The following is a 23,648-nucleotide window of genomic DNA, read 5'->3' as shown; positions in this document are numbered from 1 at the left end:
ACCACCCACCTACGTCCCTCTTCTCTGACAGCGGGGTTCCCATCTGTAGTAGATCCCAACTGGAAGAGGAGAGAAGCCTCAACTTTAATTCAAGTTCTGAAATTTTATTTTTACCTTCAACTGCATCTTTCAATCAATGAAATGGCACTGATTTATGATTGAACAGTAACCGCAACTTTGGGTTTAACCTAAGACTGGCCCCTAAATTTTGAGGCCTAGGCCAGTTTTCATCCAGAGACAGGGGAAGCATGGAAACCTCCAGGGAAAAATACACATACAAGGAAATAATGAGAGAGGGAATAAAAGAATCTGCATTGTGAGAACATTCTAGAAGCCGCATTTACTCAACCTCCTGGTGACCCCTATCTGTCCAGACCTTGGACCGTGCCTTCCTGCCTAGCACAGGGCTGTGCACAAAGCAGGTGCTCGGTTAAGATGGGGGTAGGCACGGCCGGGGCGGGGGGGGAGCTGGGGGGGATAAAACCAGACAGGGCAGGGTAGGCTTGGTACGAAGGAGGAACTGCTGGTGGCAAAGCTGCCCCAGGCATCAGCTTCCAGATGTGACCGTCCCTCCAGGAGAACCGATGTCCTTTAACAGCAGCAGCCTTGTGTTGCTCACGGAGACCTCTGAACTTCACAATACAAATGCACTCCGGTCAAGCCGCGTTAAGTGCAAACAGGCATCAGCCCAAGGGCAGACAGCAGGTACCAGGCGCCCTCCCGCTGGCGCTGAGCTTGTACAGTGGGCACAGGGCGACATGCAGACCCACCTCAGAGGAGGGTCGTGACTGGGTGAACCGAAGATGGGAGAAGGAGGCCACAGGACCGGCCGCCCACCTGCGCGCACCATCCTAACTGACCACCTCTGGGATGTGCGGCCGCCGCAGGTGAGGAACGTGCAGACAACAGTGAGGGGCCGTTCCCGGTCCCAGCACTATGGAGTGACACAGCTGGGACCTAACTCTGATCTGTCTGGCTCTGGAGCTCACACTACCTGCGCCTTTGGGACAAGCCTTCATCTCCTTCTTCCTTCTGCTTGGCGGCTGCCCTGTAAACCCTTGGCTGTGTGCGTTTAAGAGCCGGGGCCCTGGGTAATTTCAGGCCTACCCAAACACAGCATCCGCGCAGGGATCACAGGGGTGGAAGTCTGAGGGCAGAAGACGGGAAGGCTAGTGAGGACAAGAGGCTCTCCCAGGCAGCCCACCGTGCCCCCACTCCCAACTTTGCGCTGCCTCCCTGCCCTACCACGTTCATCCCATCCTGTATCTTGCTTCCTCTACCTGCACTTCCTGGGTGTGTGTCGTCAGTTGACCTGCTCAGCGGGTGGAAAGCGGCCAACCCCTTGTTAGCCGACCCATCCCCTTGACAGGCCAGCCCCTGGCCAGCTGGGCACCCACTGTCTGCCACCTGGGGGAGTCGGCACAACTGGATCAAGCACCAACTAGTGAACTGAAAGCCACGGGACCACCGCCATGGAGCCAGTCAAGGGCAAGGGACACTCATCCTCTCCCAAACCCTGGCCAGACTTCACTCACACAGCTCCTGCGGGCGAAAGGCCTGGGATACAACCAACCTCACTCCTGTGATCAAGACACACCCCTGCTGACCAAGGATGGGCCCCCTGATTTCATAAGGGCTGAACCACAGGCGGAGGAGGCCGGCTCGGGTGTGGCACTGGCCTGAAACTCCTCGGCTTTCCTCACCCTGCTCTCATCACCTGTTGTCTGGCAGTGGGACCAGCGTCTGGTCATCCTCTCTGAAGAACAATCCCCTCCTGGGCAGCTTTCTATAGGCCTGACTCTAAGTCCTCGATACTTAGTATGACAGCACACGGTAGGGACAGCATGCATTTAGGGAATGAATGAACATAACATTCAAGACACCGGAGCTTTCAAAAACGGATATATTTACTTCCTTATTTGCTGCTCAGTCAAGCGCATACTGATGTATCCGAGTCACTTGAAGACGTAAAACGAAGCAGGGTCACAAACATGCTAGCTCGTCCCTCTGCTGAGAGTCCTTGGGCGATACTCAGGTCCCAACGTGGCTTCTCTGCTCTGGCCTGGCCTCTCAGTCCTTCCTGGCCGCCTTCCCTCCCTCTGCTGCTCCCCTCTCCCTCCCAAACCTGTGGTGTTTCGTAGATTCAGACACACCTGGCCTAGCCGCCAGGTGACCTGGAAAGGGGGCTCAACCTGTCCGTGCTTCCATCTCCCCATCTGCGAAGCAAGGCTCCCTAACTGGTAACGAGCCACAGCAGGCAGCCAGCTCCCCGAGCCAGCTTCCGTGTGAAGCACCTGGCTCATGTCAGAGCTCAGGACTCCATACTGCAGCCCTGGCAGGTAGGCGTGGGCGTTCCTCCACTGGAGATGGGGAAACCAAGGCTGAACTAGGCCAAGTATGTTTCCCAAGAGCAACGTCTGTGGAACTGGGATGCGTTCCATGTGTTCCAACTGGGAACAGCCTGTCTCTCCATGGATTTCAGGCTCGCCATAACCCACAGGAATGCTTGCTCCCCACCTCCCTCCCGTCCTCCCTGCCTCCCTTCTTCCTTCCGAGACAGTGGCAAAGCAGGGCCATTGGGGCAGGTCACAGGTTCACAGGAGCCTGCACGCTTCGGTGTCTCCCGTCGCTGCCTTGCCATTCTTCCTTGTTCTGTGCAGCCTGCGTGTCACCACTTCGGGGACACTAGAAACTCCGTGAGGACAAGGACCAGGACTTCAAGGAAGGACAGGGCCAGGAGGAGTAGCCGCTTGGCAGATGGCTAGGCCCGGTGGGCCCATGAGGGTTCAGGGACAACAAGCAGGGCAGGACAAGCCCGCAAACAACTAAGGCCCATAGAGGAGTGTGCCAGAGAGATGTGTGAGCACCGTGGGAGCAGAGGAAGGGGCGGCACAGGATGGCCTCCTCAGGGGGACATTTAGTGGCGCCACTGTGCACCAGGTCCTGCAGTCGGTGCTTCAGCCTCATCGTATTTCATCCTGACAGAGGAGGAGTCTGAGCTCAAGGGCAACGCCCTTGACAAGCCGCAGAACTGAGATTCGAACCCAGACCCGACTGATTCTAAGACCCATGCCCTGTCCTCTGCATGTCTGCCATCGGAGGGGACGCCCCCTCTGAGTCTCGAAGGACAACATCCAGAAAAAATGAACCACGTTCAAAGCAAAGCGACGAAGCACATTCTCCCCAAATCTCACATTGTAACCGGCAGGAAAGGCAAACATCGAGGATGCTGGGGACACAGGACGTGGCAGAAGGAGCCATCTGAGCAAATGTCAGCTTCTGCCGCCCCGCATTCCCTGCTCTCAGCCAGCAAGGCCAATGGATGTTTCAGAACTGCCGCCGCTGATTACTTCCAGGAGACGGTCTCTCAACTTCAGTGTCTTTAGGACAGCTTCGTTCTTCAGGCCCCAGAGTCTCAGTTTTGTCAGTTTTGTTTTTTATACTGTGAGACAGAGAGATCATTAGAAGTGGGTGAGGGAGAACCCGGGAAATCCCGAGACCCATCTGGGCCTCAGCCGCCTCCCGCAGGGGCTTCTCAGAGGAGGGGGCACCGCAGGCACCAGACTGTGAAATCCCTAGTCGGCACCTGGACCGCCTTTCCTCTCTAATGGAAGAAGAAGCTGGCAGCGGTGGCAGGGGGGGGGGGGGGGAGGGGCGCATAAGAAAGACACTGGAACATTAGAAGTGAGCGTGCGGCAGGTCCATCCTAATCTTTAAGCGGAGTCTTGTTCAAAGAAAAGAAAATCTCAGTCGGTTTAGCATCTGACTTCAGCTCAGGTCATGATCTCACGGTTGGTGAGTTCGAGCCCCACATCAGGCTCACTGCTGTCAGCGCAGAGCCCGCTTCAGATCCTCTGTTCCCCTCTCTTTCTGCTCCAGTTCATGCTCTCTCGCAAAAATAAATAAATATTTAAAAAAAAAAAATATCAGGCGGGGGGCACCTGGACGGCTCAGTCAGTTAAGCACCCAACTTTGGCTCAGGTCATGATCTCGCGGTTCGGGGGTTCAAACCCCGTGTCGGGCTCTGTGCTGACAGCTCAGAGCCTGGAGCCTGCTTCAGATTCTTTACCTCCCTCTCTCTCTCTGCTTCTCCCCCACTCACTCTCTGTCTCTGTGTCTCTCTCAAAAATAAATAAACATTAAAAAAATTTTTTTTTAATCTCAGCTAGAGAAGGACCCTCAGAAGCCATCTAGTCCAATCACTGAGTTTCCAAACAGAATCCTGGACCCTGGATCTCGAGACTGTGATTTAGAAGGAAGGGGGGGTTGTTCTAACACCAATGTGTAAGGACCAGCAAGTTAGTCTGTATTTCTGACTCCTTCCCTCCCTCTACCACAATCGACACTTGGATGTTTCCTCAATGGCCCTGCCTCAGTGTGAGCACCCCGGACACAGGGAACTCACGGTTCCCCAAGAAAGCTTTCGCGTCTGAGACATCACAAAGACCTTTCTCTTCCTTCTTCCTGCCCCACCATCGCAGCTTATTCAGCACCGTCTGCCTTTAGGGATTGAGAACACCCCACTCCTTGCAGAAAACAGATGCAACCAGCAAGGCACCTGTCATCACCTCTGGGCTTCTGGAGGAGGGGAGCGGCCGGCGGGGAGGGGTTCAACCGTGGGGCAGGGGCGACCCCTGGTGGTCACAGAGATTACAGCTATCAACGTGCAGGCTGGGCAGGTAGAGCTGGGAGCCGGGCACTTACTTTGTTCATGATCCAGTCAGCATCTTCGATGGCTCTTTTAATAATCTGCTGGATTCTCTCAGGACTGTCTTCATCTGAATGAACCCGGAAACTCTGGAAGTTGAAGCATAAAAAAAGATAACGAGGCAAAATTCACAGGACCAGCATCTTCAGAGCACCAGTCACAGGCCAGACCCGCTGCGGCCCCTTTCCACTCATATCGCTCTTACCCCTCCGTAGACCGTTATGACGATCCCACCCAGAGATGAGGAAACAGAGGCTCAGACACCCCAACTTGCCACCATGCAATGGCGCCAGCATTTAAATCCTGGTCTATTCAGCTACACAGCATGTCCTCCGGCCAGCAGAGCAATTACAAAATGGAAGACTGGCCCCCAAGTTACCCCCAATTAAGCTGGGCCCAAAGGTTATCAGGCAGCACGGGCCCAAGGGAAACTTCCATCCCTCGGTTTCCTTTGCTCCTCCCAGGAAGCCGCTTTCACCAGGCTCCACAATAGCCAGGCTTCCCCTGGCCCGTGCTGCAAGGCCAAGCAGAGGGAAGGGCAGCGGTGAGGGTAACTGGAAGATCCAGCCAGGCCCGATGCAGAGCAATGCAGGGCTGCTGTTTGCTCCCGGCCACGTGTTCACCCTTGAGACGGAACGGGAGGCTCAAGTTCATTGGTGTGGCACTCAGGGCCCTCTACAAAGAACTGGTACCCTCTCTGCCCGTTCACCCTCGACCCCACACATCCTCCGATTGGTCTTTAGGAGCATCTCAAACGCTCGCCCCTGGGAAGTCCTCCGTGGCGCCCTCAGACAGACAGCTGCGCCCTCCTCCATGTTTCCACAGCCTGTCTGTTGCTACCTCTATTTTTTCTATGCTTTCCACATGCTATTTGCATTCAGTTTAGTTCTGAACTTTTTATTTAGAAATCATTTCTAACCCACAGAAAAGCTGCAAGAATACAAATGAATTCCCTACCAGAATCACCAATTGTGAACATCTCCCCACATTTGCTTTATCATGCTCTTTTTTTATGGGTTTGTGCTCCATTTGAGGAGGGGGGATGGGGGGAGCATTTAAAAGTTGCAGACATCATGCCCCGAGCCCCTAAACACTTCAGTGTGTTTCAACAAGGAGATTCTCTCTTATATAACCGTGGGAGTCAAATCCAAAAAACTCAACATTTATATTATACTACTCTCTCATCAATAGCCCAAATTCCAATCTCACGAATTTCTCCGATAACGTCCTTTTGAATCATTGTGTTTTTTGTTTTGTTTTTGTTTTTTTTCTGGTCCAGAATCCAATCCACTCATTACATTGAGCGGTCGTGTCTCTTTCGTCCCCTTGAAAGCACAGCTCTCCTTGTGTTTCATGACACTGACACATTGGTTGGATGAGCAGAGGCCACTTGTGTGCGAAATGGCCCGTCCGTTATGGATTCGCCTGACGTTTTCTCCTGAGTAAAGTCAGGCTGTGCATTATTGGCAGGAATGCCCATCAACATGATGTCGTGTCCCATATTTTATTTTAAGTATCCATTTGAGCTGCCTTATTTGAGCCCTGGTACAGAGCTGAGGCGCTGGATGATACATCTTCTGTTTTTTGAGCGAAAATCAGACAGAGGGGCTGGGCTGTGGTTTTTGGTGGCTCTTACCAGACTGCCGCCCCTCCCCCTCACTGCCACCCGAGAGACTATCCCTGCACCCTGCTCCCTGCCCCCAGCCCTGAGATGGGTCCCCTATTATGGGAACCCCCCCATCCCAAGCCCAGTACATACTGCTCCCACCTGCCTGACCGCATGTCTGTAATGCTCCTGGATGCCCTTGGTGGGCAGCTGTTGGCAACAGCGCAGCAGGTATCTGTAGAGCTGCAGCGGCCTCTGGACCAGCTCTGCCCCTGGGAGTGGGGCCATCTTCCAGACCCTCGGTCCCTGGAAGACACAGAAAGCATCGCTTCTAAGGCATCAAGCCAGTACTTGGCCCTGACCCCCCACATTCCACGGCTCTGTGAAGCGGGTTTGATACAACGTGGAGGCCAGGTCGCCTTCGTGCCATGCTCCACAGAGCCCAGACCCCAAGCTCGGGCTGGGCATTCCGTCCTGCAGAAGTCTCAGCCCGGAGCAGGCCCGCAGGGACCAGAGGGGAGATGCACAGCCTCATCCTGGTGCCTTCTTTCTGGAAGCCAACTTCCGCTGGTGGGGGACGAGGTGCCACGGACGGGCAGGGTAGGGGTGAGAAGCAGGAAGACCCCGCACTGCAAGACTGAGAAACGAGCTGACTACAGGCAACAGAGGGGAGAACGTCCAGAGGTCTGAGCCTCGCCACTCAAAGTGTGGTCCTGGACCAGTAGCATCGACGTCACCCGGGAGCTTGCCCAGACCTGCTAGGCTCCTGCCTCGACCTCTACCACAGCATCTCACCCTGAAGGTGTCCCTGCCTTCAGCCTGTCACTCTCCAGTCTCCTCCAACCTGATGCCAGAATGTGCTCTGGAACCAGGGTCCTGGGCTCATCTCGCAGTCAGCCCCATGGAACTTCTCCCAGCTCCCCCAAATCGGCACCCTCTTGGTGCCTTTGCACCTGCCGTCACTTTCGCGTCAAGCTCCCCTCCCCTCCTCCTCCATGCGAGGAACTCGTGTCCATCCTTCTAGGTCCAGCTCAGTGTCCCTTCCTCTGGGAAGCCCTTCCTGACTGTCCCGGCCTGAGGGGCTGCAGTGCCCTGCTCTAGAGCTGTTACAGTGCTGTCCACACGGCTGAGGATTCATCTGCTGCCAAACCTGTGCAGCCTAGCCCAGGCCCCGGGGCTTCGTGCCCTGCTTGTCGAACTGGACTGAATGGAAACTGTTATCTCCTCTGTACAGATCTCCCCTCTCTGAGAGGGAAGCTCACTATGTTCCAAACGAAGGAGCTGAAAGACCAAGATTAAGTGACTGCCCTTAGTTTCAAAGTAACATGGAAAGAAGAGAGACAACTCCCTCCCCTTCAAAAAAAAAAAAAAAGAGAGAGAACCAGAATACTAAATCTATCACAGGTTCTTAAACTAAGAAAGGGAATTCATTAAGTAGCTAGTTTCAGAGGCTCCTTCATTCCACTTCCAGCATATTATCTTCCTGGCAACAATAACCACCTGTCTCCACAGCTAAGTTTGCCAATGCCCCCTGCTCCTCTGGGCTTCTGCCATGACACCGGGATGGACAGGTGCTTGTCTGCACCCACCCTTCCTCCCTTTTGCCAGCGGCCCCGATGTGTGACTGGCCATCCACCCCTCCCCAGGCCTCTGCACCCAGGCCTGGACAGGGCTCCTCTCCAGGCCCGACCAATCAGAGCCCTGCATCCACATGTGGGCACATGATGGAAGCTGGCCCAGTCAGAGTGAATCTTACCACCTCTGCAGGGGTGAGTGGAAAGGCCTCCTTTTTTTCCCTCCAGACTTGCTGCAGGAAGCATTCGCTCTTGCCTCCTCTTGAAGCCACACGGCAGCAGGCTGAGCGGAAATGCCAAGTCTGAAGAATTCATTTGAACCCTAAGACCATCCACCTGAAGGCAGTCCCACCTCTAGACTTTCCAAGGATCTGAGCTGGGGCACCTGAGTCGTTCAGCGGGTTAAGCGTCAGACTTCGGCTCAGGCCATGATCTCACGGTTTGGGAGTTGGAGCCCCGCATCGGGCTCCGCGCTGGCAGTGCGGAGCCTGTGTGGGATTCTCGGTCTCCCTCTCTCTCTGCCCCTCCCCACTCACTCTCTCTCTCTCTAAATAAATGAACTTAAAAAGAAAAAAAAAAAAGGGTCCTAGCCAACTGATCCCCTTTACCAAAGCAGCTTAGATTTATTGTTTTGTTACCTGGCACCCAGAGCCCTAACTGATGGACAGATCCCACCCTCCCAAATCCTGCTCCCCTGATGAGCTCTGATGGTTCCAGCTCTAAGGAAGAGTGCGAACGGTGCAAGGCCCCTAAGATCCTCCTGCCATGAATATCAACCCACCAGTCTGACTAGTTGCACTTAAAAGTCTCCAAAAAACAGGGGAACCCCACACAGTGGGGGCAAAGACCTTCGAGGGCCACCACGGAGGACATAACGCCAAAGTGCCCACCTGATGGGCAGACTCCACTGGCAGGCTTCCCCAAACTATATAAAGTGCTAATCAAATATTGTAAAATGCTAGTCGTGGAACAGATGGTTACCATCTGCAGTCTTCCAGATTAACATTTGGAAAGAGCACAACTTTGTTTCAGTAGTTAAAAACCCCAGCAATACTTAGAAACCAACCCAGCAAGTATGGGCGGGAGATTATTTTCAGCTCAATTATAATACTTAGTCATTCTCAGTAATAAGTAGCAGAGAATGCATGTGTGGGTCCACTCAGAAGAGTTCAACTAAAAATGTTTTAATTTAATTTAAAGCGTGGGTTGGCTATTAAGGGGCAATGAACTCCAGAGCATCGCCGCTAAAACTCTAGTCAAACCCTGGGGCCCCAAACAGCTGCTTGGCACATCCTGCTCTTTGCTCTTGACCTCGGCCTCTCCTAGGCTCCCTGCCTCTGTGACGGTACCTCGGTCTTCCCAGGCAACCAACCCAAAACCAGCACTGAGCCAACCTAGCCTCGTCTTCCTGCCTCAATCCCATGCCACGGTCTCTAAGTCTTATCCAAATCCACCTCTGAATGCCCCCTCCAATCTGCTCCCTCCTCTGTTCCCACTGCATAATCCATGCTTCAGACTGTTATCAGAGCTCCCGTGGGCAACTGCCAGAATTCCCAGCAGGCCTCCCTATCTTCCAATCTATTCACCACTTGACAGCCAGTGAATCTTCCCAAAACATGACTCTCAACATGGCATGCTCCTGCCCGAAACCCTTGATCTGATATTCACCCCTACCCTTGCCGCTCATGACAACTTTCCCAAAATGTATGGCAAATGTGAAATTATTTTCAGCAGCATGTGGACCGATACCTTTTTTTTTTTTAATTTTTTTTTTCAACGTTTTTTATTTATTTTTGGGACAGAGAGAGACAGAGCATGAACGGGGGAGGGGCAGAGAGAGAGGGAGACACAGAATCAGAAACAGGCTCCAGGCTCTGAGCCATCAGCCCAGAGCCTGACGCGGGGCTCGAACTCACAGACCGCGAGATCGTGACCTGGCTGAAGTCGGACGCTTAACCGACTGCGCCACCCAGGCGCCCCTGGACCGATACCTTTTTATTGTGATGATTTTATATTTGTTTTCATGTGTAATGACCAAAAAATACCATAATGTCATTGGTTTTGTGGCTTAAGACAGTTTAAAAAAGGAACGGGCACAAAACTGATTTTATTCGTTAATTTTTACTTTTTAGCTTTTGTTTTTTAATGTTCATTTATTTTTGAGAGAGAAATCATGCAAGCTGATTTATTTTGAGAGAGAGAAAGAGAAAGAGAGACAGAGGATCCGAAGCAGGCCCCGCACTGTCAGTGCGGAGCCCGACGTGCAACTCAAACTCGTGAACCGTGAGGTCATGACCTGAGCTGAAATCAAGAGTCAGATGTTTAACCAACTGAGCCACCCAGACACCCCGCAACACTATTTTAAAATTATCAAGCAAGTCAGAAGGCAGTTGCAATGTGGATATGGCAAAAATCATGAAAGTGGGGGTGGCTGGGTGGCTCAGTCTATTAAGCATCCGGCTCTTGATTTCAGCTCAGGTCATGACCTCTCTATTTGGGAGACGGAACTCCAACACTGGGCTCCATGCTGTGAGCGAGAAGCCTGCTTGGGATTCCCTCTCCCTCTCTCTCTGCCCCTCTCTTTCTCTCACAACAAATAAACTTAAAAAAAAAAAATCATGAAAGTGCTACTGAAGTTTGGAAAGCACTGGCCTATGGAACAAAATCCATACTCCTTCCCATGGCCTCCAAGGCCCCTTTTGATCTGGCCCCTGCCCACCCCTTCATCACATTTCCTATCACTCACTGCAGCGTCTAGGCAAATTGAGCTCTGGGTGGCACATTCCATGACAGCCTGTGTCGTGTTCACGTGTTACAGTCTTTGCACCGTGACAGAATGCTTGGCATTTAGTAGGTGCACTGGGGTTCCCCAGAGACACAGAACCAATAGAATATAGAGAGAGAATATATACAGATATATTCATATATGTATATTATTTATAAGGAATTGGCTCACGTGATTATTGTCCCAGGCTGACGGCCATCAGCCAGGAGAATCCTCTCTCACTCAGGGGAGGGTCAGTCTATTGTTCTGTTCTGGACTATTGTTCTATTCAAGTGCTCCGATGAGGCCTACCCACATTAGGGAGGGCAATCTGCTTTACTCAGTCTGGTGATTTAAACGTTAATCTCATCCAAAAACACCCTCACAAACACACCCAGAATAATGTTTGGCTAACCAACTGGGCACCCCATGGCCCGGTCAACTTGACACATAAACATAACCATGACAGTAGATGTTCCATATTCACGTGTTGAATGAATTCTCCTACTCTTGCGTACCATCTGCTCCCTGCGGGTCTCCGGATCCTTCAACACTCAGCTCTAAGGTTTGGCACCTCCCCGCGGAAGCCTTCATTGACCCAGCATCCTTGCTACCATGTTCAATGGGAGACCTGTGGGTACCTCAAACAGCCCTCATCACCCCACCTCACTCTAGTTCAGTCTTCATCATCTGCTACTTGGATAACCGGAAGGGTATTTACCAGCCCTCGGCCCCCTTTCAGCCACCCTCCACATGGCGGCCACAGTGCCTTGTCTAACGCTTAACTTAAAATCTTCCCACAGCTGGACGCGCCATGATTCTGATTATCGGTTATTCATTTTCGTAGGTACGACGACAATGTGTTGTGTGGGAGAACGTCCTCATTCTCAGCAAGTGGAAGGAAGCATCCAGACGCGTGTCATCATGTCTGCAACTTACTTTCACACGGTTCCCCAGAAGACAACACAAAACGAGAAAAGGTAGGGTAAGAAAGGAAAAGCAAATGTGGCAAAACGTTAAGATTGCGTTCAGGTGGCAGCGATAAGGGTGGACGGTGCGCTCTTGTTTCGACTTCTCTATATTTTGAAATTCTTTGAAACAAAAAGTTATTTTAGAAAAACTCTTCCACAGCTTTCCCCTTACCTAGGGGATAATGTCTTAAACTTGTTAGGCTGACACCAATTCCGGAAGCCTTCTTACCCGCCCAGGTTCATCCCCCATCACTCCTCCACCTGCCAGGCACCTTGACACACCCCCGTAGTTCCTTTAGTGCTGACAACAAATAATAATAAGAAGCACATACAGTTATTCCTACGACAGCCTTACTGAACATGCATCACGTGATAGAGACTATTCTAAACCATGCATGCGAATTCACTTAATTTTCACAACAATCCTACAAGAAGGGACCATTATGCTCTCCTTTTACAGATACAGAAACAGAGGCAAAAAGAAGGTTAAGAAATTTGTCCAAGGTCACACACAGCTATGAGTGCAGAAGCCAGGATTTCCACCCGGGGAGGTCTGGCTCCAGGGTCCACGTGGGTGTTACTCTTCCTAAGCTCAGCTTCCCTCCCTTCCCCCCCACCTGCCCCACCAATTTCCTTTTAGGGGATGACTTCCTCCCATTGAGTCTGGTCTGCTGAGACTGTTGTCCATGGCTACATCTCTCCTGGCCACAAGGAGAGCATTAGACCCAGGCGAGGCCAACTGAGTGCTCCCCACCTCTGGAGATGGGTTCTTGAACAGCGTTAGACAGAGCCTGAAAATGAGTTCATGCATCCCAGCAATGGTGTGCCCTGATCAGCCGCTTCCTGTTCTGAACTGTCCTTGTGGCTCCTGCCTCCTGGCCTTCCAGGAACGTCGAGATGCCTGCCCAGTTCTCCAGCCTTCTCCCTTGATTGTGTGAGTCCCTAACACTCTTCCAGGAAATTTCTTTTGGGTTAGGTCTTCCAATCCCCTCTCACGCCCACACAGACTCTCTGCTCCCTTATCTGTTTGCCCACAGCCTGTTGTGGCGGCTCAGGTCACCAGGTATCGCCCGGGGCTCCGAGTGTTTGTCTCCCCACCCTCCCCAACCAGATCAAACTCGCCCGGCACAAACTCTTGTGCCGGCACGGTACCAAGCACACCCCCCCACCAATGCTTGCTGGCTGAGCAACCTCGGCATCTCCAGGCCCCCGGTACTCCTACCCATCACCTCCAGCAGCAACACCCCCCCCCCTTCCCCACCCATCTGTGCCAAGCCTTTCCGGTCCCCTCAGCTTCCCTCCAACTCACTTGCAGGCAGCTTCTGCCTCCTGCCTGCCTCATTCAGTCTGGAGAGGCCACCAGGTAAGAATATCCTCAAATCCTTTCCCCCAAGAAATTCATCTTTGCCTGAGAGCTGACCAATGTGCTAAGTGTGGTGCTAGACATTTTTACAACAACCCTCTGAGAAAAAACATTATCATCCCATTGTGCAGATGTGGAAACTGAGGCTGATCGTGAATATACACCTAGGAAATGGTGGGGCCGAGATGTGGACTCTGCCCCTAACTCCAGTGCTCCAACCTCCCTGAAGAGGTTCTGTTTTGTTGTTAATGTTTATTTTCTGAGAGAGAAATTCAGAGCATGAGCAGGGGAGGGGCAGAGTGAGAGGGAAACACAGAATCCAAAGCAGGCCCCAGGCTCAGAGCTGTCAGCATAGAGCCCGACGTGGGGCTCGAACCCACAACCATGAGATCATAACCTGAGCTGAAGCCAGATGCTTAACCAACTGAGCCACGCGGGTACCCTAACCTCCCTGAGTTCTTAAAGGAAAGGGGCCCTTCCTTTCCCTTGGCTCTTCTAGGCTCTTGGAGCCTCCCTCCTGGATTAACCCAACACCCTTCTGACATGTCTCTTCTTCATTCCCTCCCTATACTCAGCCAGAACGGAGCAACTAACAACAAAAATCTCATCTATGAGTGTCTTGCTTAATATCCTCTAATGGCACCCACAGAACAAAGTCTAAGCTCATCAGTATGCGTGTGTAGGGTGGTGGTGTTGGGGGGCGGTTGTTCAAGGCTTTCCCCAGTCAACTGCCAATCTCTATCCCATCTGCAACCAAATTTCCCATGCCCTCTACTCTCTTCCTGGAGGGGCTTTGTTACAGAGTGCCTGGCACGCAGTGGTCACGCAACAGAAGGGTGTCAGGTCGAATCCTCCCTCCCCCGCGACAACCTTCAGTCAACTTTCCCGCACCCTGAAGACTGAGGTGGAACAGTGAAAACACGGGCCCCAGATCATGGCAAGACTGACGTGAGGATTAAGTAAGACAGCACACATGTTGTCACTAAACAGGAGGCCCTCTTCCCCGGCCCTTCTCCGCCCCTGGGAAAGCAGAAGGGAAAACAATATGTTATGATGCCGTTCGAGGCTTCTACCCAAGATAAAAATGGCCTGCTGAAGGAAGCTGGTCGTGCAAACTGAGACTGGCAGAGGCTTATGGATTTCATTGATTTTAGTTACCTCTGCCGACATCAGAGAGAGAGAGAGAGGAAAAAAAAAAAACCATCTTTTTTTCTCTTTGAAATCAAACTGAAGAGCAGGTGAAATGTATTTAGCTTTTTCCCAAATCAGAACCGAGTTCTGGTTATTCATCCTGTAGCCTTCAATGAATTAAGGGTTATAAAAATACCTAAGGTGGCATGGCTTGACTGATGGGAGGTGCTCGGTAAAAGGTGTTAACTGAACGAGCAGAAAAATCATCCAAAGTAGGGAGTCTTTCAAAACCAGAGCTCTGAAGGCAACCTTTTCCCATCCAGGGTAAAAAAAAATCTCTTCTCCACATCCCTGGCAGGGAGTCATCCAGCTTTTCTCCCTTACGCTCCCTCGTGGCAAGGAGCTCATGACCTCCCAAGTCCAAGCTCCCCATTTCCATTCTGCCAGAGTTGTCACGAAGTCCCTTCGGGTCTGAGCTAAAATCTGCTCTGTAAACTTCTAGTCATTGGTCTGAGCTCTGCCCTTTGGGGCTCAAGTCTCCCTAACTGGCCCCCAAGTCCAGTCTGTCACTGTTCAGCCAATTACCCCAGCCCTGTAGCCATTCTTTTCCAAGATACCCACCCTGAAGGTTCTAGCCTCTCCCAATGCTTCCCCTTCCCACTCAGCCTCCTCTGGACACACACACACCCTCATTACTGATCTCGCTCTTAGATATACTGTCCAGTGGAAAAGCTGCGGTTTCCCTGTGTTCTGGCCAGCTCTGTTCTGACCACCTGGGGCTCAGGTGGCAATGTCACCTCCTTTACTTGGGAGTTCAAGGCATGCTGCTGACTGCATTCTCTGCTCAGGCCCCCATGTGCCCCTGGCATTCAGCTCAGAGGAACCTTTTTTCCATGAACTGTTTTTAAATTCCCACCTTGTATTCTATTAGTTCAGTCCAGAGTCGTCATCTGCCACAATCGCTGGGGTACGTGATCCTGTCTGTTATCCAACTCAACTCAATTCGGCACAATAAAGGCACAGAAACAATCACATACCAGGCACAAACGGGGGACACAGAGAGAGACTTTAGCCCCAGTGAGCTGTGTCAGTCACCCATACAGTGTCATTCAGAGCATCTAGCATGTGTGTGGCTCTGGACTCGGGCCTGGGACCAGAGATGAACAGCCCGACATGTTACCTAGTTGTCCTACCTCAAGCTCTCTGCACAGCTAATGACACGTCTTACTACCTACCGTTCAGGGAGTGATCAATATGTGCGAGGTAGGTGTTGGGAGCTTTACATGTGTGATCTTATGGGGTACATATCATTAGCCCCATTTTATAGATGATGAAACTGGGGCTCTGAGAGGTTAAGCAACTTGCCAGAGACCACAGAGCTATTAATTAGATGGTAAGGTCAGGAATCAAACCTACGTCTGTTTGATTCCAAAGCCCATGCCCCTACGTGCTTCTAACACCAGCTATGTCCATATCTGAGCCATCCACAAAACGCTGCCCGGGTCAGGGCTAAGGACCCCACAGAGAACCCTCCTGGGGCTCATTCAGGACTAGGTCTGCATTCATGAAAGCACTTGACCGTGCTATTACTCACTACTTATTTTTTCAACCTTCTTCATATAACTTTGCTCTGTGCTTTTCTGAAACCCAAGGACACCATCTATAGCTTCCTGCGGCACAAAGATGAAAAAAAAAAGTCACAAGGCTGATGTCAATTACACAGACAAAGAAAAGGGGCAACTAAGGAAATGCTAAAAAAGCTCTTAGGAAACCCAAAGGAGAATATAACAGAATAAAGGAAAAGAGTGAAAAATAAAGCCACAAAGGGAATTTCCTGGGAGCCAAGTGGTATCATTGGTACAGAGGCTGAGAAACAGGCCTATGGCCTCATTTAACCCCACTGTCGGTTTCGCTACCCTGTGCCCTGACAAAGGGCACCTAAAAATAAGTGGGGGAAAGTCATATATTTAAAAAAAGAAAAGAATGGAACTACAGAAAATGACCAGAAAGTATGCCCTATTGGGCACTGATACAAGGCTAAATTAAGCCTGCACAGGCCATTGTTTAAATATGCAATTATTTCTCTGGATGGGGAAAGTCGCAATTACAGAAGCAGAGTGGTTCTGCTCCCCCACCACAGGGGCTTTGCCTTGCACACACGCATTCTCCAGAGCTAGAAACGGGGCAGCAGTCCTTGCTCCTCTAGTCCCTTTCCGACGTGGACGTGGTCGAGGCTCTCAAGACCCACCCTCTGTTCCCCTCACCCTCCTGGTCCTCAGTGCCTCCCCCACTCCTTCAAGGTCCTGCACCTGGGCAGTACCTTGGCTCTCAGCTTTGGAACAATGCCTTGCTCAGACTATTCAAATCTCTCTCTCCAGTCCAACTGAAGGATACTTCCTAAACACACACACACACACACCATGTCGTTCCCTTGCTCCGAAACCTCTGCAGAGTGTTCTTTACCCACGACCTTCCGACATCTGGTTCCAACTTCTCTCATCAAGCTCATCTCCTGCTGTCCTTCCCACACTCCCTGCGTTCTAGCCACACGCTGAACTGCGGGGCAAAGTTCACGGGCTTTGGGATCAGGCAGTCTGCGTGCAAATCCCACTTGCCAGTTGTGGGACCTGGGCAAGTTTCTCAGCTTCCACCCTGGAGGCAGTGGCACATCTGCCGATGGGGCAACTGGCAGTATTTCCTACACGGAATCGTTGTAAGGATTAAATAACTCCTAAACCACCCGGCACAGTGCCCGGCACATACAACGCGCTTAGTAACTATTGGTAATAGCATCTCTGAAATGTGCTGTGCTCGTCAACACCTCTCTTCCCCCTTCACCTGCCTCAAGAATTCCTCTTTACCCTTACAGATTCAGCTCTCATGTCACCCCTCAAGGCTCACACCCCATGCTGCCCATACTCCTCTAATAAGGTCTCACACTTATCTCGGTGTGATGGAAGAGAGGGTTTTGATGACAAACAACCCTGATTTAGGAGCCTACCTCTGTCATTCACGAGCTACGTGATCCTGCACAACTTGTTTGACTTCTCTATATTCTGCGGCCTTCTCTGTAAACTGAAGAACAAGATGTGTACCTCGTGGGGAGGAGGGGGTTGTAAAGGTCCCGTGAGCTGACGTCAGTGCCCAGCACGGTAGTGCCACATATTATCAGGTGCTTGAACATCATACCCTTTCCTACTCTAGCTGCCTATTTGTTCCTTGCTGACTGTAAGCTCCTGGAGGACACAGACTGTATTACAGGAGTCATCCCTCCACGGTTAACGGTGCCCACGACATAACAGAAGCTCAAAACATGGGTGTTGATTGATCTCCGTTTACCAGGGAGGAAACTAAAGCCAGGACAGGGGCTGTCCTGAAATCACAGAGCCAGCAGGTGGCAGAGCCAGGTCTCAAACTCAGGCCCTGAATCCCTGGCTCTGGATCTTCAGCTCATTCTCCCACACCTGCTGTCTCAAAGGCCAGTGAACCACCCTGAACATCCTATTTTTTGAGCTCAACCCCCCTGAGCCTTTAGCAGTTGAAAGTGGACCGGGTGAGCTATCCCGGCCAAAGCAAACTGGAAAAATCAGACAAAAGGCAAACATGCCGGTGTCGGAGCAGAGCAAGCAGCAACCTGCAGTGAGTCATTGTGATGTTAGGCTGCCCTGTGGCCATGGCCTCCCCCACGCAGGCCACAACGCATCACCGTGGTTTGAGGGTGAGAGAAGGAAGCGATTATCCATCTGCCAGGTCAGGGCACTCCATACGGGCTACTGAATCTACAACTCGGTTGCTCCCATTTTACAGAGGAGGAACACTGAGGCTCAGGCTCACACAGAACTAGATGAGAGCACAGCTGGGCTTCGTACCCAGGTCTCCACCCTCCTAACAAGCTCCTACCCACATACAGGGCTCATCTCGGAGGATGGCTGAGCCGAAGGCTCTGGATTTATCCTTCTCCTCTCATGCTCTCCCTCCCTCCGGCCTTCCCTTACCCAACCACTCCCAGCATTTATGTTGCTCCCCCGCAAATGAATCCAGGTCTCACTTAAGACTTCCCTGACCACTGTGCAGTCCCGGCTATCCTTCTTCACGGCACTCTTTACCACCTGACATATATTTCATTGTATCCCCCCACTGGAATGTAAACTCCAGAAAGCAGGGCGTCCATTTATTTTGTTCATGACCGTGTCCCTAGTATAGTAAAGTGCCTGATACATAGTAAGCACGCGTGGGCAAGTACTGAAATAGTCACTGAGCACCAGCAAGGTGCTAGGTACTAGGGTTCCAGAAACAAACAGAAGACCCTGAACCCATGGAACTTACACATTAACGTCAAATGAAAACTAATTCTTCAATTATAACTAATTACTACGAGGTGGAATTCAGGTCCCTGAAAGATGGGCTCATGGGATCTCTCACCCAGTCAAGGGTCAAAAGTTTCTTGAGACAAGGACATTAAATCTGAGGTCTCAAGGAGGAGTAGGAGTTGGCAATGGGGTGGTGAAGGCAGACAGCAGTTTGAATGAAGGTCTGAGGGAGAAAGGCACTGCCAGGCCCAAAGGAGCCCAGGGACTGAGGCAAGAGGGAGAGCAGGAGCAAACAGAATGCTGTCCAGGAAGGCTGGGTCAGATCCAGAAAGGCCTGGTAGGAGGGGAGGAGTTAAGATTAATTCTAACATTGGGGTGACTGGGTGGCTCAGTCAGTTGAGCCTCCAACTTCGGCTCACGTCATGATCTCACGGTCTGTGAGTTCAAGCCCCGCATCGGGCTCTGTGCTGACAGCTCGGAGCCTGGAGCCTGCTTCGATTCTCTGTCTCCCTCTCTCTCTGGCCCTCCCCTGTTCATGCTCTGTCTCTCTCTGTCTCAGAAATAAATAAACATTAAAAAAAATTTTTAAGATTAATTCTAAGGTCTATCAACTGATGAATGGATAAATAAAATATTCATACAACGGAATATTATTTTGTAGTAAAAAAAGAAATGAACTGATACAAGCTACAATATGGGCAAACCTAGAAAACATCACTCTGTGAAAGAAGCCAACCACCGAAGACCAAATATTATACGAGCCCACTTACACAAAGTGTGCAGAACGTGCAAATCCACAGAGACGGCAAGTCGATGAGGGGTTGCCTAGGGCTGGGGGAAATGGGAGATTGAAAGTGACAGCTAAAGGAGAGGTTTCTTTTGGGGACAATGAATATGTTCTGAAATTGATTATGGCATGGATGCACAGCTCTTGAATATGCTAAAAGACATTCAATTGTGCACTTTAAACGAGTTGTATGCTATGTAAAAACAAAACAAAAACAAAAATAGTCCTGAGGACCAAGGGCTTTTGGCCTCCGCGTGACTTGATGTGTTATGCAGAAGCATCCATCAAAACCTGAAGGTTATTGCAGGCAAGCAAAGCTCCGGGGGAGCTTGATGGGGGCAGACGGACTGAGAAGTCCCCCCCCCCCGCCCCCCGCTTTGAAAAATGGGCGCCTGGCTGGCTCTGTCAGTGGACCATGCCACTCCTGATCTCGGGGCTGTCAGTTCGACCCCCACGTTGGGTGTAGAGATTAGAAATAAAACCTTTACGAAAAATAACCCAGCCGAGGCTGAGCGCGGACGTGTGTGCCAGAGAGTGAGCGTTTCGCACAGGCGCCCGGAGTCCCCTGGGCTCCCTGTGGCCCCACGACCCTCCCCGAGTCCTGGGGCCTTCTCCCCTCCTCCGAGCCGCCCGCCAGGCCTGCGACGGGCCCGGCGCCTCCGCGAGCCGCGCGCCAGGACACCCGGCCCTCCGCGGCCACGACCGACGACGCGGAGCGAAAGGGGACCGCGCAGGTCCCCGCGGGTCGGCCACAGGCCGCGCAAAGCCGAGGACGCCCGAGGCCTCCCATCCCCAGCCCGCCCCGCCGCGCCGGGCTGCTCCGGCCCGCGCGCGCGCGCGCCCGCCCGCCCGCGTCTCGTCTCCCGCCCTCCGCCGGCGCCGCTCGGCTCACCCGCCTCCACTGGGCAACGTCAACCCCGGACGCGGCGGACGCGGCGGCCCCAAGTGCGCCTGCGCCCCGATCCCGGCGCGGCCCCGCCCCCGCCCGTCGGCTGTTCGCGGAGCGCCCTCTGCCGGCCGGCAGGAGGGGCTGGGGTCTGTTCGTGAGGAAACCCTACAGGCAAGACCCGCTGGGTGCCCCTTCCCTGATCCGACCCCGCCCAGTGGAAAAAAAAAAAGCTGCCTCGCTAACAGCCTTGAACACCCACTCTTCCTTCTGGCTGTTGCTGCCTCGGATATAAGCCCCGAAGGCAGGCTCTCCCCCATATTCCTGAACATGGATCACTGCTAAAACATTAGGGGTGTTCAAGATTTGCGAGGAGGCTTGCTGGAGGACTTTCCCTAAACCCCTCGTGTTGATGACGGGCATTGTATTTGTAAGGGAATCTGCGTTTTGAGTCATTTCATCAAATTACAGTCCCATAACACCTGTCAAAAGAATAAATATGACAGTAATAGGCATGCTTCCTTTCAGACCCATCTGTAATTATAATTGAGGAAAAGAATACAGAATTTAAACTCAGCTACTGCCGGTATCATTCTTTGAAAATGAAATAATGCTGTTTTATTAAATAGGCTCTCCCTGCTCGCTAATGTTTAAAGCTAAAGTGCTTCTCTGAATTGATTTAAATACAAGTGTTATATCCTGAAAGAAAGAAAGATGAGTCTTTATCTTAAGACAAACCCCCTGTTCAATGATGCTGCTGATCTCTAAGCTGTCTGAAAGAGAGTTGGGTTGTTAGCGGATGATATTGCTTCTGTACACGTCTCCCTTCTCTAGGGCTTTTTAAACCCATTTGTAATGAAAAGGCTGATTTCCTTACACAGACTGACTCCGTGTGTAGCTGATTTAACAGGACAACTTTTTTTTCTTCTTCGTCTTCTTCTTTCTTCTTTTTTGAGAGGAAAATATTGCTCCCGGGTGGCATCTGAGAATCTGTTTTTCTCCTTTTAGAAGAAGAGAAGCAGGGGATATTTCTTCACAGGAGTAGTGGGGTTTTTTTTGTTTTTTGGGTTTTTTTGGTTTGGTTTTTGACGTTAGGCTTTTTCTCTCTTGTTTTTTGCTAACTCCCTTTCGAGTGTTTCCTCTCTCCCGTTTGTTTTTCCTCTTCACCTAATACACTGGCCTTCACCTAACACACAAATCGTGTGGGTGTTCCTCCCCTGAAATATTCAGACAATTGCCTCCATCCTTCCATTCATTTTCAATATTTAGCCTTGGACCCAATATAGCTGAAAGATGATTGTACACCCTCATAAATCCGCCCTCAGAGTTACGCAGAGTCAGGGGCGCATCATAAGTGAAGACCCAATCAATAAATCATTAGGCTTTTAAAGCCCTTATTAGGAACAATCTGCTGTATCACCATCCATTCCTGTTTTCAGCCTCAGTATCACTTAATATTTTGAAGAAATTTCACAGTCCGTTCTTTGGCCCCATCTCTCTTTTGTTCCTAGATCGCTGTGTTCCTGCAGCTGAAACATTGTTCTAATACCTAGATCTCATAAAATATTTAAGATACAAGCTGTTCACTTTACCTCCAAAAGACACCACCTTCAGAATCACGATTTTACAGTTCACAAAAATGCCTTATAAACATCCAAACGACAAGAAAAAAAAAAAAAACATAATCCGAAGTAAGATAGGCTTGGACGATGATTTCCGATTTTTTTCCCCAATGTTTGTCCAAGTCATAATGGAAAACCTCGTTTTTAAAAAAAAATAATTGGATTATAATACTTCAGACTTGACAGCAACGTTAGATTCTTCACAGAGTCAGTAGTAAAATAACTAAAGTCCAAACTCACTAAAATGACACCAGGCCCATAATCTAATGAAATCCCAACTATTCTTACTATGTCGCTTTCCTTTACGTTGACATGTTAGCAGATGAACACCCTCACGTCAGACAGTGCAGGATATTTTACAGATAAATGGAATTGAAAGACTTCCTTGAGAAATTTGTCACCCAAGTGTTGGCTGTCCAGGGGACATGTTCTCACAGGGGAGTTTATCGACTTTCCCAAGAAATACATCCCCACATTCTCTTGATTCCTGACATTATGTCATTTAACCTGACAACTACAGGTTTGTAACCAATATTTGTAGGAAAAGATACAAGTCCTGATGCTTCTTCCAGTTTGAACCTGTTTTTAGATTTCAAAGAGAAATGATACATTTGCATCGTCTGGTTAAATCAGGTTATTGTCTCAAAGGTTGACCATGTAAATAATTCAAATTAATTCATCACTGTACAATAGATTTAATAAGCATAATAAACACTTTGAAGAAAACACTTAGGACCCTCGGTCTGCCCTTGCTCTCACTCCCATTATCTCAGATTTCCCTGTGAACGGAATGAGTGGTACCGTGTTGTTCCCTTCTATTCAAAATATGCAAAGTTGCTATTTACCAGTTTGCAATTTGCATGTCTCAAATCCTGCCAGAGCACAGGGTGAGGGGCATGGGGTGACTGGTGAATGTGCCAAAACGGGACCCCAGGGTGAAAACGGAAAGCCCAATGAATACATCTTCTCCACCCCAGGCTGGTGTAAAACATAACCCCCACCGACTACTGAAGGTTTGTTTTTAAGACAATAAAAATATTGGGTATAAAAGGTTATGTGAAATCTCAGACACCTCGTGTCTTTTTTCTTTAGTTGCTGGGTTAAAGAAGAGGATGAGCCAGGATTTCAAGATTGTTTTTATAAAAAGGAACACAAGAGAGAAAAGAGAACAATTGTGACTATTTACAACATACACTAGGAGAGTAATTTACAGCCTAGGCTTTCGCCTTCCTGGACCTCTATCCATCTTGTATTACTTTCTGCCGCTCCCTAAATCTAAACTTGCTGACTGCTACATATCATTCAATATCTCTTGGTGTGTTCTGGGGTAATATATTTACAGTGGCCACACGTGAGACCACATTGATGATCAGATGTTTGTCATCTCTGAATATGAATCTGCATGTGAATAAGAGGGCCACAGATAAGAGTTAAGGCCACATTTAATAGAAATAGAGACTGGGCGCGGGGGAGGGGGGAATGCCTGGGTGGTTCAGTCGTTTAAGCATCCGACTTTGGCTCAGGTCATGATCTCGCGGTTCATGGGTTCGAAACCCCCCCATCGGGCTCTGTGCTGACAGCTCTACCCCAGCTTCGGATTCTGTGTCTCTCTCTCTCTTCCCCTCCCCTGCTCGCACTCTGTCTCTTTTTCTCAAAAATAAATAAACATTAAAAAAAAGAGAGGAAGAAGAAATGGAGAGTGGAAGATATAATGAACTTTATTGAATAGGATTATTTGGGAAGAGGAGGGACGGAGAGGTGTAGAGGAAAAGGTAGGCGAGAAAAGGAGAGAAACACAGGACAGTGGAGAATGAGAAAAGGTAGAAGGGAGTCATTGGATCGATGCTGTTCTGAAGAGAAAGGCTTGATAAAGTTAAGCGGGGCACCGTTAATTAAGGAAAACCATTACTCATTTTGGCCAGGAAA

General features: G+C 50.5%; 1 protein-coding gene across 2 annotated transcripts; it reads right to left on the bottom strand.

Annotated features, from left to right (window-relative positions):
* Positions 1-1,889: 1,889 nt before the first annotated feature.
* LYRM9 (LYR motif containing 9) lies at positions 1,890-20,144 on the bottom strand. Of its 2 annotated transcripts, none has more exons than XM_042916932.1 (4): positions 20,107-20,144; positions 6,477-6,620; positions 4,705-4,797; positions 1,890-3,442 (listed from the first exon to the last, which is right to left on the bottom strand). In XM_042916932.1, the coding sequence occupies exons 2-4, from the start codon at positions 6,600-6,602 to the stop codon at positions 3,425-3,427; spliced, it is 237 nt and encodes a 78-aa protein (XP_042772866.1). In that variant the 5' UTR covers positions 6,603-6,620; positions 20,107-20,144; the 3' UTR covers positions 1,890-3,424. The 2 variants fall into 2 exon arrangements, with proteins under 2 accessions (XP_042772866.1, XP_042772867.1); XM_042916933.1 differs by lacking the exon at positions 20,107-20,144 and adding an exon at positions 19,198-19,308.
* Between the last annotated feature and the right edge of the window lie 3,504 nt (positions 20,145-23,648).

Source organism: Panthera leo, chromosome E1 (assembly GCF_018350215.1).
Source record: "Panthera leo isolate Ple1 chromosome E1, P.leo_Ple1_pat1.1, whole genome shotgun sequence".
Lineage (NCBI taxonomy): Eukaryota > Metazoa > Chordata > Mammalia > Carnivora > Felidae > Panthera > Panthera leo.
The sequence above is the reverse complement of the archived record's forward strand: the minus strand, read 5'-3'. Positions and strand labels throughout refer to the sequence as shown.

What these genes read in the sequence shown, in the direction of transcription:
- LYRM9 (XM_042916932.1), bottom strand. Translation starts at nt 6,602, where the DNA reads ATGGCCCCACTCCCAGGGGCAGAGCTGGTCCAGAGGCCGCTGCAGCTC. An exon ending in ACAGACATGCGGTCAGGCAG is followed by an intron (nt 4,798 to 6,476) that starts GTGGGAGCAGTA and finishes TTCAACTTCCAG; the next exon opens with AGTTTCCGGGTTCATTCAGA.